The following is a 19,091-nucleotide window of genomic DNA, read 5'->3' on the forward strand; positions in this document are numbered from 1 at the left end:
TTATAACAACTCCGGTGGTGCCCTTTACGAGGAAATTCTGATTTTATGAATAATAATTCATAATTGGGTATCAATTCTCATAAATTTATTAAAATGCATAACTAATAAATTTAGGTCCACTACAACACCTAACCTAACACCGGCTCAACAAGTTGTTTGAAAACTATGGCTTCAGCTAAATTTATAATGTTTCTAGTTGACTCATTTGAAAATCAACAATCTCATAAATGTGTCTTTAACTACATACTGTGCTAAAGCCGGGTAAAAAGTCAGCATCCACCAGATCCGATCCATTTATGGAAATAAAGAAACAGCATTGTATTTCAGTGTAGAGCTACTTACTTCCAGTATTATACTATTATTAGAATGACGTGAAAATATGTAAGATCAGTTATTTCATTCAACATAAACCCGTTTGGCTGCTTATTCTTGTTCATATTTTCAGGATTTCAGTATATTTTCACTGTTAAGAGAAAAGGCTTTGAGGACTAACCATTACATTACATTTCTGTATCTGTCAGAGGTCGCACGCCTCTGGAGCAACTAGGGGTTAAGTGTCTTGCTCAGGGACACATTGGTGGATGTGTCACAGTGGGGAGTTGAAAGGCATGTGTCTTATCCACTGCTCCATCACCACCCACACCGATGCGTTAGGCAAACAAAACGCTAACTGGGTCAAGAACTGCTAACATTAACCTAAACTCTGATGGCATCCCGGAATGGCTCCCACACAATGGAGGTAATACTATGTGCTAGGTGGTCAAGACATCTCCATCTGCTGATAAAGATCATGCAATATGATGAAAAGCTTCAGAACAGCTACTAAATGGACTGTGAGCTAAGGTCAAGAATTTTCTCATGAGTTCATGCACTTTTTGGTCCAGTTTTCAAACTTATCATAATATAAACATTTATATTATGTAACTTTTCATGTGTCTGCTCTTGCATAATAACAAATCCATAATAATAAACGGTAACGGTAACCCAGTGGAGATCAGGCCTACCTGCCCAGAGGCTTGACCCTCAGCTCTTGGGCTTCTCGATATCGAGGCTCGGGGCTCCGAACGCACAACGTTCTGGTTGCTGTAATAACTAACACTGCTGTCCTGGTAGCCGCTGTCTGAATACGAGGTAATCTGGGCCGAGTGACCTCCTGAGCCTGAAGGGGAAGAGAGATAAGAAGGTGAGGAAACACTTAAGATAAGAGAGTGAGGAAACACTGCGTCCTCATTATTACTGCTCAGTGCTTCTTGTGAAATATTACAGCAGTTTGAGGTGTGATCAAACTGATCAGCACACCCACCATTAAATCAGTTACTGCTGTTTAATGATTTGCATATCATCTCACTTGGCTTTCAACTTGTTAAGTGGCATTATGCATATAAATACATATGCATGGCTATCTGCATTAAGCCTTCATGCTGTTCCTGGAACAATCTTCAATGATCCTGGCCTATTTTCTCCTGTAGGATGAGGAGGAGGAAGCATGTGAGGGATATCTTCATACTATCAGACCACTCCAACTGTATGGAATGTAAATAAGACCAAAAGCAAATTTGTTTTTAAAATTTCAAATAGCTGTTCATAAGTTACGTTTATTAATGATATGATAACCTATTGCAATAAGTGTGAATTTTCTTGTCTTTGTTTTTGGCTTTTTTGCATGCATAATCGTTGGTATGATGCAAAAGTATTTAAAAATATGTAAAATCAGTAAAAAAAAAGGATAAAACAGCAAGTCTGCTGCACACATAAGAATTCACAGCTGCACTGACTGCATCAACGCTACGCTCTATCAGCCTCCCATCTTTTGTGGTTTAACAGAAGCTTTGAGGAAAGCCAAATGTCAGCTGCTCCAGTGAAGATGCTTAATGTCCAACAGCAACAGGTTGTGGTTGTATCTCAGAGCTCCCAGGTGTGAATATATGTAAAACTTTTCTGACAAGACGGTTAAAAGTAAAGAATAAAATTCAGACAGAAGACAGTCTTTATGTTTTTAGTGATTTAAACTGATCGGATGGATGGTTTTATACTGTTTATTTTTTTCAAAATGCTGCCACTTTTAAAAAAACTTTTATTCATTCTTTAACATAAATATGTATAAATCTGAGTAACTGCCTGGGAAAACACGCACACCAGTCTCCTACGGTAGTGTTTATTACAAGTTTACTCAATTGAACTATTAAAAAACCATCAATGAGCCACACTGTTGGCACTGGGTGACATGTTCCTTGTCCACACTGTAATTTATTTTGATTCAATTCCACATACGCTTCCCTGCTGCTACTCCAAATATGGATTCATCCACAGCTGAAGATAGTCCCCAATAAATGCACTTTATGCATGTCCTTCTGTTTGAGTGATGTTTGCTTAAAGATGAGTTGTTTTTAAAGATTTACATATTCAAGAGGGAAAGTATTGAGTGATAGACTAAAGTATTATTGATTTTGGTCTTTTGATGGAATTTTTGTCCAAGTCGCAAGTCGTGGGCACTGAATAAAAATATTCTTTTTTCAACAGTTTTGTTTTTTTTCACATCGGTGTTTTTTCACTGGTTTTAAGTGGGTGTGGCTCAGTTGGAAAAACGTGATGTCACATACTTTCGTGCATAAAAAAAGATTTAGCATATGGCAGTTTGTTTCTTATGTTGCCAAGACGCTGTCAATCAAGTGTAATTAAACCGCACCCACACAGTCCTGATGAATCCAATTAGTTAGTATTTGTTTAATAATAATTAAGCATACCTATAATAAATAAAGCAAGAAAAGAAGCATCTATGTTTTTACATTGATGTTATCTCTGTTTTAGACAACATAGACTACTCGCTGTTCAGACTGTGAGCTGTATACATTTAACAGACCCTCACTGTCATGCAGGGAGGCACGGTCCGGTTCAGGCATGTAGAATCCCTCCTCTGCCTCCAGGTGACGACCTGGGCATCCAGACGGCTCAATGACTCCGCCATGCAACTCTCCGCCTGCCAAAGAATCAGCCGTTAAGTTATGGTAAACTATATAGAGTAAAGTATATACACTTTTACAGAAAAATTTAGACTGAGGAGAGTCCAGTGGTCCAGCAGAAGCAGAAGTTGTTGTCTCCAACAGATGAGCCTGGGTACTGCAATGGATAGGATATTCTTACAACTCATAGGAGGCAATGTCGCTACTGCCACCTGTTGGTGTAGATAATAAACTGCTCTCATGTTTACAGATCTCTCTTTACAGATCTCTGTGGTACAGAGTGGAAAAAATTCCACAAATGAGTAATAAGGAAGTCACAAATTTAACCTGCAAATTGACAGGAAATGATCCGCAAATGAGCAAAAACTGTTTTGTGTGTAGAAGTCACTCTGTATTTTTGTGGATATTTTACACATCACAAATGTAAAATTAAAGCTGCAAGCAGCGTTGGACGGGCCCTCGCACGTGTAGCGTGTCGGGGCGTGAGGCGGCCGGGTTGCATATTCTGGAGCTCCGCCGGTGCGGCTGTGAATTTCCTACGCGATTCGGACGCTGCATGAAGGCGTTATACGTCACTTCCTGTGTCCCCTTTGAGGCGCTACATAGCACTTGGCGCTATGAATAGAAATGAATATTGACGTATAGATGTGTTTGGGGCGGGACAGATATCAAGCACATACAGTTTTGTGCAGATGTGAGCATATACACTGAAGTTAAAACAACTTCCTGTTTCATGGCGAATCATCGACGCCACAGACACGCCCATTGACGAAAACTCGCAAATAGCACAACTTTTCATCGTCAATGCCTTTAGAAGGCACAGCAGAAATTTGACGTCGATCCGACTAAATGCCTAGGAGGAGTTCATTAAAGTACGGAATGTGTCATCCAATCATCCAAAAATGACCATAAAAATCAAAATGGCTGACTTCCTGTTGAGTTTAGGGTATGGGTTCTTGAGGCTTTTTTGTGTGTCTTCATATGATACATGTCCCCAGAAAATTTCGTGCATGTAGGTTGAACGTGGCCGAGGGGCAAATTTTTTCCAATTTTGTAGGGGGCGCTAGCGAGCCATTTTGCCACGCCCATGCGCGAAACCCACTAAATACGAAATTTTTCACCAGTTCTGACGTGTGCAAAGTTTGGTGAGTTTTCGAATATGTTTAGGCCCCCAAAATTGATAGTTTCAATAGGGACATCACACGGTTCATGCTCGGGGCCCTAAATACATATTTGTAGATAGTGAAATATTTGCGCATCATAGTACACACTTGTGGAATGTTTTCTGTGGGTTACAAATATTAAAGAGGTGGTATTATGCTCATTTTCAGGTTCAAAATCTTATTTAGGGGTTGTACCAGAACAGGTTTACATGGTTTAATTTTCAAAAAACACCATATTTTTCTCATACTGCACATTGCTGCAGCTCCTCTTTTCACCCTATGTGTTGTACACTCCGCTCTTGAGCTACAGAGTGATGCATCTTACTTGTACAAAATCTTTGTTGGGAGATGCACATGCGCAGTTCCCAGGTAAGGACTACTAGCCAATCAGAAGCAGAGAAGGGCGGGTCGTAAGACACAAGGTAGTGTGATCCAAATCAAAGCCGCTTCAGACTGCGACCATAACCTAGCAGATGGTATAAATTTCTCAAGTCCACAACCACACAACATCATTGTTCCACATCTTACCATAAACTACTACAAAAATCACCATATTTCATAACAAAATTTTACATAAAAATTTGCCAAACAATTTGAACGTTTGCACAGTAGCATTCACATCAGGTGTAACATTAACATTATAGCTATAACTTTAGCTGTGTTAGCCAACGTTTACAATAACTCCGCACTTAAACAGTCCGTGAAGTTACATTGCCATGTTTATTTTAAATATAATTCACAACCAATAAAGCATACTTACAGGTTGTGACTGTGAATTTCCAGGCCCAGGTTGGAGTTGCATCGTCTTTTAGGACTAAACGTTGAACTGTTGCCGGTGTTCTGACGATCTATGCTACCATAGCGCAAATCGATAGACTCGACTCTAAAGGCTAGTACCCAGAGATAGTACATAGCTTGTCATCATAGCAACGCCACACACAACTACCGCGACGTAATGTTCAATGCGACACACACACCAGCAATCCACACAGCTTTCTCTTTTTTAAGTTAAAACCTTTCAATTTCTCAGAATGTAAAGACAGATAAACGGTATGAAAACCTTCCAGCTGTGTTTTCCTCTGCCGTTGTTGTTGCAGCGGTCTGTGTGACGGCGGGAGCAGAGGGCTCTGTGAGTGGGCGGCTAGCCGGCTTCACACGCTCCTCCCGTGGGTTGGCACAGGCATCTCCTGCAGCCACTTGCGGAGCTCCTCAACTCCGAAAATATTCAAGCACATTTTTGTTCCGCCATCACTTTTCGTAAAACTGTCAATATTCGAAATCTACACAGTTGATTTCTCACCTTAAAACTTCTCAGAAGTGGATTTAGTGATGAAATTACATACGAAAACTGTAAAATATAAAACTTTCTGTTGCTGGCCTCTGGCTGGCACATGCAATGATGATGCAGTGAATAGTGACGATTCTCTCTGACCAATCAGAGGTCTGTACTGTTTTCACGTTACATTTTAGTATCCCTCAGCTCGCTTGGAACCTTGATGGAGGTGAGGTGATACGAAAAAAAGTACCTGGAAGCAGGTACAGGTACAACATTTCTACAATGGAAAACCAAAGGCAAGTCGAGCCAAAGGGCCTCTGCTCAGACTAGCTTGGTTTGAGGGCGTGCCTGACCCCGCTAGCTGCTTGGCAAGCTACAGTGGGTACGGAAAGTATTCAGACCCCTTTAAATTTTTCACTCTTTGTTTCATTGCAGCCATTTTCCAAAAATCAAAAAAGTTCATTTTATTTCTCAGTAATGTACACTCAGCACCCCATCTTGACAGAAAAAAACAGAAATGTAGAAATTTTTGCAAATTTATTAAAAAAGAAAAACTGAAATATCACATGGTCATAAGTATTCAGACCCTTTGCTCAGTATTTAGTAGAAGCACCCTTTTGATCTAATACAGCCATGAGTCGTTTTGGGAAAGATGCAACAAGTTTTTCACATCTGGATTTGGGTATCCTCTGCCATTCCTCCTTGCAGATCCTCTCCAGTTCTGTCAGGTTGGATGGTAAACGTTGGTGGACAGCCATTTTCAGGTCTCTCCAGAGATGCTCAATTGGGTTTAAGTCAGGGCTCTGGCTGGGCCATTCAAGAACAGCCACGGAGTTGTTGTGAAGCCACTCCTTCGTTATTTTAGCGGTGTGCTTAGGGTCATTGTCTTGTTGGAAGGTAAACCTTCGGCCCAGTCTGAGGTCCAGAGCACTCTGGAAAAGGTTTTCGTCCAGGATATCCCTGTACTTGGCCGCATTCATCTTTCCCTCGATTGCAACCAGTCGTCCTGTCCCTGCAGCTGAAAAACACCCCCACAGCATGATGCTGCCACCACCATGCTTCACTGTTGAGACTGTATTGGACAGGTGATGAGCAGTGCCTGGTTTTCTCCACACATACCGCTTAGAATTAAGGCCAAAAAGTTCTATCTTGGTCTCATCAGACCAGAGGATCTTATTTATCACCATCTTGGAGTCCTTCAGGTGTTTTTTAGCAAACTCCATGCGGGCTTTCATGTGTCTTGCACTGAGGAGAGGCTTCCGTCGGGCCACTCTGCCATAAAGCCCCGACTGGTGGATTGCTGCAGTGATGGTTGACTTACTACAACTTTCTCCCATCTCCCGACTGCATCTCTGGAGCTCAGCCACAGTGACCTTTGGGTTCTTCTTTACCTCTCTCACCAAGGCTCTTCTCCCCCGATAGCTCAGTTCGGCCGGACGGCCAGCTCTAGGAAGGGTTCTGGTCGTCCCAAACGTCTTCCATTTGAGGATTATGGAGGCCACTGTGCTCTTAGGAACCTTAAGTGCAGCAGAAATTTTTTTGTAACCTTGGTCAGATCTGTGCCTTGCCACAATTCTGTCTCTGAGCTCTTCAGGAGTTCCTTTGACCTCATGATTCTCATTTGCTCTGACATGCACTGTGAGCTGTAAGGTCTTATATAGACAGGTGTGTGGCTTTCCTAATCAAGTCCAATCAGTATAATCAAACACAGCTGGACTCAAATGAAGGTGTAGAACCATCTCAAGGATGATCAGAAGAAATAGACAGCACCTGAGTTAAATATGAGTGTCACGGCAAAGGGTCTGAATACTTATGACCATGTGATATTTCAGTTTTTCTTTTTTAATAAATTTGCAAAAATTTCTACATTTCTGTTTTTTTCTGTCAAGATGGGGTGCTGAGTGTACATTACTGAGAAATAAAATGAACTTTTTAGATTTTTGGAAAATGGCTGCAATGAAACAAAGAGTGAAAAATTTAAAGGGGTCTGAATACTTTCCGTACCCACTGTATATGACGTGTTTTCATTGTGACATCACAAGTAAAGGAAGTGAAGGGCTGGACTACAAACGTGCTGTATTCAAGCGGTTCAGAGCAGAGCTTTCTGTGGGAGATGAGAACTCCCTTTGGGCTGCACTTTGAGCTTTTTCACTTTGCAAACCTGTTACATGCACAAAAAAGATATATAACTCAATAAAGGAGAGGGGAAAAGCCAAAAAGCATAAAACCACCTCTTTAAAGTCCAATAAAATCTTCCATGTTAAGTAAAAAACATATGTACATATATTTAAGTCCTGGGCAGACTGTCAAACATTTACGTGTAAATTTAGATTCAAAAACTGACATGTTTCCCTATAAAATAATGGCATCACTTTTGCAGAGAGACCTCTCAAAAAACAAAATGTACAGATTCTATGACTCAAAATAATACAGCATTTTATGGCAATGCTTTTATTTTATTGGAAAACTGACAGTGAAGAATGGGCCAGGAAACAGAGTAGTGGGATCTGTGACAGAATAGTAAATGGGTCCATTTCAAAGCCCATATATACTGGCGGAAACATTGTTTTGTTTTGCTTCACTGGCCGGTGCTGCATCCTGGCAATTTTCTGCCCTTTGGAAGCTAAATTGACTTTCTACATGTGGAAAAATACTTTCTTTAATTCCAAAATCATATGGATATGATCTTATTTTGAGCTGAAGGAGCTTTTGTTTACAGTACAAGTTTAGTATAAAACGTTGAAGGTTAAAAGTAGGAAATCATACCTGCAGATCTCCATGCAAACGACTTCTCAGATGAGCTTCAGCAGAAGAGAGGAGAAGGAAATGGAGGAGAGGAGAAAGCAGAGAGAGATGTAAATCAAATCAAAGAGCCGCAGCCGAATACATTCAGTCAGTCAAGGAAGAGGAAGAAATAAAGTGCTTCAAATGTAAAGATATAGATAGAATATATCAAAGGAATATTTTGTCTTACAATCTATGAGTAACTTGAAGAGAATAAATCCTCTTTCATTATTGTGTAAATTTCAATATACTTTTGAAATTGATAAAAAATGAACATCAGTTGACCCCAGCTGGGGATCAGACATGTTATATAACCTGACACACAGCCATAGACTGTTATCGGGGCTAAGAAAACAGCTGCTGCTGTAAACAAGAACAAAAAGTCTGTTTTACCTGGGCAGATAAACACAAGATTATGAACAAAATCAAAGCTCTTCTTAGGTTATTAGATGTTGTGATACTGATTATTAAACAGGTACATCAGAGGGTCAAAATAATATAAAACATAAAATTTGTATAGACATCACTTCATGCATACAATGTTAGGCTCAACACTGTGTCCAAGGGTTTAGCACATCTAAAGATTTATGTTTGTGTTCAGAGTGATATAAGCGAGTTGTGACAGACACAATGTGACTGCCAACTATCTGAACATCATTCCTCATGAAGGCAAATATCACTATTATGTGGTTTGACAGAGCGGTCTGTAACCATGCATGATTTCCAGCTAACTCTAATCCGGAAAACAACAATAATTGTGTTTTCACAGCCTTTTCTCTCACTAGAGCCCGATGTGCACCGTCTCAGCATGTGGAGAAATCCAAAGCCAGAGTTGCTACAGGGGGGTGTTACCCAACAGCCAACAACTTGGTGCTAACTACTTCAGATACCAAAATAATATCTCAGTATATCAGCAATGTTTTCTCTTTTTCATGGAGAATAAGATCCATCATGGGATTCCACACAAGAAACATGTAGCCATCAAACCTACCTGCTACTGTCTCCAGCTGGCGACTCAGCTCCCAGCATGCACCTCTCCAGTTGGCTTGCCACGATCTGCCGCTCCTCTTCCAGCTCCCGAGTGAGCCGCTCAAACTGAAGCTCCTACGGGAAGACAATTACGGCAGTGATTACAACCCCACATCCACTGTGACACAGCAATTTAAGCCTCCTTTTTAAGACCTATTTGATGCCAGTTAGAATTTAATGTAAAACTCATTTTGTATTTGGTCTGCACGACTGATTTCTCACCGGCTGTGAGCTCGCTGAGAGACTGCAGCAGTTTTTTAAACCTGTTAAATTGGATTCAAGATTTAAAACACTAAAACTGTGTCCAGGACTTTTAAATGGCCTTCAGTTCAGATTATGTAATTACACACATATTAAGAATTTCAGTACAAAGAACAGAGGATTGAGCAGGAATGATAATATATAGATTTCAAGGCTACAATTTATAGAGGGTAGAAACAGATATGACCTCCTTCTCATACATTAGTTCGCAAAATACTTACAGCATGCTCTACTCCCGAAAGCTGTCAAGAGTCTTTATATGCAAATTACAAGTAAAGATGCAAATTCTTCAGGTATTTTAAAGCTGACTATTAAACAGCATTTGAACATTTTATTCACAAAGTCAATAACTGACCAAGTCCTTTTAGTTAATAGTTCTGTGAATTGATTTCAAAATACTGCTGTTGGTTTATAAAGGTTTATAAAGGACCAATATACAGGTTTGATTATCTGTTATGTTATGAACTATCCAGACCTCTTAAGTCATCTGGGACAGGTCTGCTTTCTGTCCCCAGAGTCAAAACTAAACATGGAGAAGACGCATTCAGTTGTTATGCTCAATATATCTGGAACAAACTCCCAGTAAACTGGGAGTTTCTGCTGAAACTGTCAGTTCTTTTATATCAAGACTGGAGACTTTTCTTTTTACCACAGGTTCAAAATCTTATTTAGGGGTTGTACCAGAACAGGTTTACATGGTTTAATTTTCAAAAAACACCATATTTTTCTCATACTGCACATTGCTGCAGCTCCTCTTTTCACCCTATGTGTTGTACACTATGAAAAGTTGTGCTATTTGCGCGTTTTCGTCAATGGGCGTGTCCGTGGCGTCGATGATTTGCCATGAAACAGGAAGTTGTTGTAACTTCAGTGTACATGCTCACATCTGGACCAAACTGTACATCTAGGATGAGAGTCCCGCCCTGAACACATGTACATGCCGACATTCACCCACAGTCATAGCGCCACCTGCTGGCAACAGGAAGTGACTTTTAACGAAGCAGCCCCCGCCGCACGTTTCACTTACGTGCACGAATTTTCTGTGGTACGTGTATCTTGTCCAGACGCACAAAAAAGCCTCTTTGAGCGATGCCCTAAAATCAACAGGAAGTCGGCCATTTTGAATTTTACGTCAAATTTTGGATGATTTACACACTTCTTACTTTAACGAACTCCTCCTAGGGATTTAGTCCGACCGACTTCAAATTTCTGCTGTGCCTTCTAAAGGCATTGAAGATGAAAAGTTGTGCTATTTGCGAGTTTTCGTCAATGGGCGTGTCCGTGGCGTGGCGTCAAAGATCAACTCTTCGCCATGACACGGAAGTTGTCGTATCTTCAGTGTACATGCTCACATCTGGACCAAACTGTACATGTAGGATGAGAGTCCCGCCCTGAACACATGTACATGCCGACATTCACCCACAGTCATAGCGCCACCTGCTGGCAACAGGAAGTGACTTTTAACGAAGCAGCCCCCGCCGCACGTTTCACCTACGTGCACAAATTTTCTGTGGTACGTGTATCTTGTCCAGACGCACAAAAAAGTCTCTTGGAGCCATAGCCTAAACCCAACAGGAAGTCGGCCATTTTGAATTTTACGTCAAATTTTGGATGATTTACACACTTCGTACTTTAACAAACTCCTCCTAGGGATTTAGTCCGACCGACCTCAAATTTCAGCTGTGCCTTCTAAAGGCATTGAAGATGAAAAGTTGTGCTATTTGCAAGTTTTCGTCAATGGGCGTGTCCGTGGTGTGGCGTCAAAGATCAACTCTTCGCCATGACACGGAAGTTGTCGTATCTTCAGTGTACATGCTCACATCTGGACCAAACTGTACATGTAGGATGAGAGTCCCGCCCTGAACACATGTACATGCTGACATTCACCCACAGTCATAGCGCCTCCTGCTGGCAACAGGAAGTGACTTTTAACGAAGCAGCCCCCGCCGCACGTTTCACCTACGTGCACAAATTTTCTGTGGTACGTGTATCTTGTCCAGACGCACAAAAAAGTCTCTTGGAGCCATAGCCTAAACCCAACAGGAAGTCGGCCATTTTGAATTTTACGTCAAATTTTGGATGATTTACACACTTCGTACTTTAACGAACTCCTCCTAGGGATTTAGTCCGACCGACTTCAAATTTGTGCTGTGCCTTCTAAAGGCATTGAAGATGAAAAGTTGTGCTATTTGCGAGTTCTTGTCAATGGGTGTGTCCGTGGCGTGGCGTCAAAGATCAAGTCTTCGCTATGACACAGGAAGTTGTTGTAACTTCAGTGTACATGCTCACATCTTAGCCAAACTTCACGTGCTTGATAACTCTCCCACCCTGCTATGGAGGACCGATCCTGACACAGTCAGAAATAAATACAGAAATAAATAAATGCTCAATAAATAAATAAGCATCCAATTAAATACACAAAAAAATAAAGTAAATAAATAAATGTTGGTAGTAATTAAATTATACAAGGAGACATAAATGTATATATTTTAATTAGTGCCTTTACTTATTCACCTTTGTTATAATTACCTTATTTGTTTATTCAACTTTATTTATTACTAATTTTTTTAATGTATTTATTTATGTGTGTGTTTTAATATTTTTGTCTGTTTTATTCTTCCTTTGTATTTATTTACCTTATTTATTTTCTTTCTCTTTTATTTCTTCCTGTCCTTTTTAAATTTCTGTATGCATTTCTGCCTCATTATGCAAATGAGGAGGTGCTGTGTCTCAAGGGGTCATCTTCTCTGCTATTGGTGGACCAGTCAGACAGGAGAGCTCCTACTCTGCCTGCAGACATCAACGATCTTGCCCCTCACACAGTCAGATGGCTTCCTTCAGTGCGCTGAGGTGTTTAACAACTCTGAAGACACTACCAGCCATGTCTTCCTTCTCTTTTCACGTAGACGCTCCGACAGACAGTGCTTTCAGTTTGCTGCATGCATGGACACAGAACTTCGGTATAGGGAGAAGCACACGGTCAGCTGGCTGCAGCTAAATCTGGAGTGCACTCGTATTCAATTCTGTATGGTAAATTCAGTTTTAACGGAGCAGAGCGAGCTGACAGGCAGAGTTAGAGACTTTTTCTGTCCGTTTCTCTCTTTACAAAGACGCATGTTGCAGTCAGAGTCTTTGAGATGCGAGCACGACATACAACACAATTTATCAAATTACACAACGGATATACAGTATGAAAATAAGATTGATTGGATTATACTCACAGGAAGTATAAAACCTGTTACATGCATCTATTAAAAGTAAAGTAACACAAAAATGTCAGGGAAATTACTTTACTTAGATTTAAGTACTGCAGTTGTACATTTGAAATACCTTCCTACCTTTCTGATAGGAAGCCTTCTTGAGGTGGTATTAAACATTTCTTCTTATATTCTGATTTGAGTTGTGGACAACTATGACCACATGAATTAGAAAAACATTTCACTGCCCAAGTCAGCTATAACACAAGTCTTGTTCATCAGACTACATGCTGTACAGTATTTGTGGACAGATTTTGTCCCAGGATTTATTATGCATTTCTTCTTCTTCGTTGCATGATTTAGAATAATAAGGTGAGAAATGGGTCTATTCTGAGTTCATCCTGCACTGCAGCAGCTAATAAAGTCCATTTAATCCCAAAAACGCTTTTCTTTTAGGCAGGCTGGAGCAGAAAACAACTCACCTTTCTCAAGTTGTACAGTAATGTCACATGTGTATGAAGGTGGATCAAACAAGCTAATCTTAAATGTCAAAGTAGAGAGGAGCCTAGTAGGCCTATTTATTTTCATTCATTACACAATATGAATAAGCTATGCAGACAGTTGTAAAGAAAGAACATCTTTTTCTTCTGTTCTCTACTTGTTATAGTTACACAGTATTAGGGGTGTGGGCTGTATTAAAAGTATCCACTGTTCTCCCATGCTCTAACACACAGTAACGATGAAATGTGTGCTGTTCTCACATTCTTCCTCTGTATGTACACATAAAAACAAGGCAGAGAAATATAAAAGGAATTTATTTTATTGTTTGGGTACATTATTTTTCAGTGTACATGCTCACATCTGAAACAAACTTTACGTGCTTGATAACTCTCCCACCCCGCAGACATCTACACGTCAATACCGATTTATATTCATAGCGGCAAGTGCTATGTAGCTCCACATAGGGGACACAGGAAGTGACATATAACACCTTCATGCGGCGACATAACCGCGTAACAAATTCACAGCCGCACTGGCAGAGCTCCAGAATATGCAACTCGGCCGAGTCACACGCGGACGCGCTTACAAGTGCGAGGGCCCGCCCAACGCTGCTTGCAGCTTTAATTATTATTATTCCTCCGTGCGTTTTGGCCTAATTCCGATACTGCGGCGTAGACGGTAAGTGCTACATACATGAAACTCACAGGGTAGGTTCAGGCCCATGAGACGACGGCGTGCGAAAAAATTTGCACACTTCTACCTGTAGGGGGCGCTACAAGCAAGGTATACTTATATATAAGTCCTGCATACGAAGGCGGATATCAAAAACCTTATATCCACGCGTTCGGGGGATGGAGCTGAATCTCCTGGTATAGGCCACGCCCATTTCCGCCTAGACTTTTTTTTTGCTACATCGCGAAAACTGAAAAACCTATTTTGATTAATTCCTCCGAAGCCGCAAGTCTGATCGACACCAAACTTGGCACAGACCATCTCTGGACCAACCTCATATAGGCTTGTGCTCCCCAGATTGATACGTAAAAAAAAATTTCCGGTCATAAGCTAACAATTGTTTACGCAAAACGCTAGTAACAGGAAGTGATGTCATATCTTCGGTTTGCAATGGCCGATTGATACCAACCTTGGAGCACTTATGTGGGACGCCCGCCTGTGCAAAATTTGGTGCAACTCACCTCTAGGTGTTTAACCTGAAAAATTTGTTTCTCTATAACCACAAGGCGCATTGACATGAAAGTTGTGCCGAATTGTTCAGCATAGTCCCCTGACTCCAGGCACCAATTTTGACCCTAATGTGCCCATAGGTGGCGCTGTTATTGCAGATTAAAGACAAAAAAAATTACAGCTGCAAGCAGCGTTGGGCGGGCCCTCGCACTTGTAGCGCGTCCGCGCGTGAACCGGCCGAGTTGCATATTCTGGAGCTCTGCCGGTGCGGCTGTGAATTTCCTACGCAGTTCCGACGCCGCATGAAGGTGCTATATGTCACTTCCTGTGTCCCCTATGTGGAGCTACATAGCACTTGCCGCTATGAATATAAATCATTATTGGTGTGTAGATGTCTGCGGGGTGGGAGAGTTATCAAGCACGTAAAGTTTGTTTCAGATGTGAGCATGTACACTGAACAATAATGTACCCAAACAATAAAATAAATTCCTTTTATATTTCCCTGCCTTGTTGTTTATGTGTACATACAGAGGAAGAATGTGAGAACAGCACACATTTCATCGTTACTGTGTGTTAGAGCATGTGAGAACAGTGGATACTTTTAATACAGCCCACACCCCTAATACTGTGTAACTATAACAAGTAGAGAACAGAAGAAAAAGATGTTCTTTCTTTACAACTGTCTGCATAGCTTATTCATATTGTATAATGAATGAAAATAAATAGGCCTACTAGGCTCCTCTCTACTTTGACATTTAAGATTAGCTTGTTTGATCCACCTTCATACACATGTGACATTACTGTACAACTTGAGAAAGGTGAGTTGTTTTCTGCTCCAGCCTGCCTAAAAGAAAAGCGTTTTTGGGATTAAATGGACTTTATTAGCTGCTGCAGTGCAGGATGAACTCAGAATAGACCCATTTCTCACCTTATTATTCTAAATCATGCAACGAAGAAGAAGAAATGCATAATAAATCCTGGGACAAAATCTGTCCACAGCATGTAGTCTGATGAACAAGACTTGTGTTATAGCTGACTTGGGCAGTGAAATGTTTAATTTTTTAATTCATGTGGTCATAGTTGTCCACAACTCAAATCAGAATATAAGAAGAAATGTTTTATACCACCTCAAGAAGGCTTCCTATCAGAAAGTTAGGAAGATATTTCAAATGTACAACTGCAGTACTTAATTCTAAGTAAAGTAATTTCCCTGACATTACTGTGTTACGCATGTAACAGGTTTTATACTTCCTGTGAGTATAATCCAATCAGTCTTATTTTCATACTGTATATCCGTTGTGTAATTTGATAAATTGTGTTGTATGTGGTGCTCGCATCGGGTACTACTCAGACTTCATTGCCCTCTTCAGAGAAGACTCTGACTGCAACATGCGTCTTTGTAAAGAGAGAAACGGACAGAAAAAGTCTCTAACTCTGCCTGTCAGCTCGCTCTGCTCCGTTAAAACTGAATTTACCATACAGAATTGAATACGAGTGCACTCCAGATTTAGCTGCAGCCAGCTGACCGTGTGCTTCTCCCTATACCGCAGTTCTGTGTCCATGCATGCAGCAAACTGAAAGCGCTGTCTGTCGGAGCGTCTACGTGAAAAGAGAAGGAAGACATTGCTGGTAGTATTGTCTTCAGAGTTGTTAAACACCTCAGCGCACTGAAGGAAGCCATCTGACTGTGTGAGGGGCAAGATCGTTGATGTCTGCAGGCAGAGTAGGAGCTCTCCTGTCTGACTGGTCCACCAATAGCAGAGAAGATGACCCCTTGAGACACAGCCCCTCCTCATTTGCATAATGAGGCAGAAATGCATACAAAAATTTAAAAAAGACAGGCAGAAATAAATACCATGGGTGAAAATAAATAAGGTAAATAAATACAAAGGAAGAATAAAACAGACAAAAATATTAAAACACACATAAATAAATACATTAAAAAAATTAGTAATAAATAAAGTTGAATAAACAAATAAGGTAATTATAACAAAGGTGAATAAGTAAAGGCACTAATTAAAATATAAACATTTATGTCTCCTTGTATAATTTAATTACTACCTACATTTATTTATTTACTTTATTTTTTTGTGTATTTAATTGGATGCTTATTTATTTATTGAGCATTTATTTATTTCTGTATTTATTTCTGGCTGTGTCAGGATCGGTCCTCCATAACGGGGTGGGAGAGTTATCAAGCACGTAAAGTTTGGTTAAGATGTGAGCATGTACACTGAAGTTACAACAACTTCCTGTGTCATGGCAAAGACTTGATCTCTGACGCCACGCCACGGACACACCCATTGACGAAAACTCGCAAATAGCACAACTTTTCATCTTCAATGCCTTTAGAAGGCACAGCACAAATTTGAAGTCGGTCGGACTAAATCCCTAGGAGGAGTTCGTTAAAGTAAGAAGTGTGTAAATCATCCAAAATTTGACGTAAAATTCAAAATGGCCGACTTCCTGTTGATTTTAGGGCATCGCTCAAAGAGGCTTTTTTGTGCGTCTGGACAAGATACACGTACCACAGAAAATTCGTGCACGTAAGTGAAACGTGCGGCGGGGGCTGCTTCGTTAAAAGTCACTTCCTGTTGCCAGCAGGTGGCGCTATGACTGTGGGTGAATGTCAGCATGTACATGTGTTCAGGGCGGGACTCTCATCCTACATGTACAGTTTGGTGCAGATGTGAGCATGTACACTGAAGTTACGACAACTTCCGTGTCATGGCGAAGAGTTGATCTTTGACGCCACGCCACGGACACGCCCATTGACGAAAACTTGCAAATAGCACAACTTTTCATCTTCAATGCCTTTAGAAGGCACAGCAGAAATTTGAGGTCGGTCGGACTAAATCCCTAGGAGGAGTTCGTTAAAGTACGAAGTGTGTAAATCATCCAAAATTTGACGTAAAATTCAAAATGGCCGACTTCCTGTTGGGTTTAGGCTATGGCTCCAAGAGACTTTTTTGTGCGTCTGGACAAGATACACGTACCACAGAAAATTCGTGCACGTAGGTGAAACGTGCGGCGGGGGCTGCTTCGTTAAAAGTCACTTCCTGTTGCCAGCAGGTGGCGCTATGACTGTGGGTGAATGTCAGCATGTACATGTGTTCAGGGCGGGACTCTCATCCTACATGTACAGTTTGGTCCAGATGTGAGCATGTACACTGAAGTTACAACAACTTCCTGTGTCATGGCGAAGAGTTGATCTTTGACGCCACGCCACGGACACGCCCATTGACGAAAATTCGCAGATAGCACAACTTTTCATCTTCAATGCCTTTAGAAGGCACAGCACAAATTTGAGGTCGGTCGGACTAAATCCCTAGGAGGAGTTCGTTAAAGTACGAAGTGTGTAAATCATCCAAAATTTGACGTAAAATTCAAAATGGCCGACTTCCTGTTGGGTTTAGGCTATGGCTCCAAGAGACTTTTTTGTGCGTCTGGACAAGATACACGTACCACCGAAAATTCGTGCACATAGGTGAAACGTGCGGCGGGGGCTGCTTCGTTAAAAGTCACTTCCTGTTGCCAGCAGGTGGCGCTATGACTGTGGGTGAATGTCAGCATGTACATGTGTTCAGGGCGGGACTCTCATCCTACATGTACAGTTTGGTGCAGATGTGAGCATGTACACTGAAGTTACAACAACTTCCTGTTTCATTGCGAATCATCGACGCCACGGACACGCCCATTGACGAAAACTCGCAAATAGCACAACTTTTCATAGTCAATGCCTTTAGAAGGCACAGCAGAAATTTGACGTCGATCCGACTAAATCCCTAGGAGGAGTTCGTTAAAGTACGAAGTGTGTAAATCATCCAAAAATGGGCATAAAATTCAAGATGGCCGACTTCCTGTTGACTTTAGGCTATGGGTTCTTGAGGCTTTTTTGTGCGTCTTGATACGATACATGTCCCCAGAAAATTTCGTACATGTAGGTTGAACGTGAACGAGGGGCTAATCTTTTTCAATTTTCTAGGTGGCGCTAGCGAGTCATTTTGCCACGCCCATGTGCGAAACTTGTAGAATACGAAATTTTTCACCGGTTCTGACATGTTTGCAAATTTTGGTGAGTTTTCGAGAATGTTTAGGCCATGTCATTTGGGCCTACTTTGCAGAAAAAAAAAAGAAAAAAATATATATATATATAATCCGAGCAAATTCAATAGGGACCTCGCACGGTCGTGCTCGGGCCCTAAATATAATCCGAGCAAATTCAATAGGGACCTCACACGGTCGTGCTCGGGCCCTAATTATCCCATTGACTTACATGCATTTTATATCTCCAGTACTGCATGTCCGATTCACACCAAATTTGGGTCAATTGTTCCTCCTGGGCCCCTGATGACACCTGACAACTTTGGTGCAATTCGGATTCTAGGTGGCGCTACAATCAAAGCTGAAAGACCATGGGAAATCCCATTCATTTGAATGGGATTTCAACCCAAGCACATTTTGCCTTATAACTACGCGCCACTACATCGCACATTCATAATCCTTATGTCTCCATGTTTGGAGGATGCTGTCGATTCCTATGGTATAGGACACGCCTATGTGCGATGACCTTTACATTTCGCTAAATTGCAAAAACTGAAAAACCTATTTTAATTAACTCCTCCGAATCCGCAAGTTCAAGCGATATCAAATTTGGCACAGACCATCTCTGTACCAAGCTATTACAAGCTTGTGCTCCCCAGATCAATACGTCACAAACTGTTCCAATTATAAGCTA

The 19,091-nt window shown here is 41.1% G+C and overlaps 1 protein-coding gene across 1 annotated transcript in view; it reads right to left on the reverse strand.

Moving 5' to 3' along the window:
- LOC119905302 (plakophilin-4-like) overlaps positions 1–19,091 on the reverse strand; it is a 113,105-nt gene that overhangs the window by 81,376 nt on the left and 12,638 nt on the right. Inside the window, exons 3-6 of the mRNA XM_038722170.1 lie at positions 9,175–9,287; positions 8,166–8,200; positions 2,861–2,977; positions 1,005–1,159 (exon numbers count right to left, since the gene is read on the reverse strand). Coding sequence (XP_038578098.1) covers positions 1,005–1,159; positions 2,861–2,977; positions 8,166–8,200; positions 9,175–9,287 — 420 coding nt within the window. The remainder of the gene's footprint in view (positions 1–1,004; positions 1,160–2,860; positions 2,978–8,165; positions 8,201–9,174; positions 9,288–19,091) is intronic.

This window comes from Micropterus salmoides, unplaced genomic scaffold (assembly GCF_014851395.1).
Source record: "Micropterus salmoides isolate LMB-PRFRI ecotype aquatic unplaced genomic scaffold, ASM1485139v1 Ms_hic_scaffold_1, whole genome shotgun sequence".
NCBI lineage: Eukaryota > Metazoa > Chordata > Actinopteri > Centrarchiformes > Centrarchidae > Micropterus > Micropterus salmoides.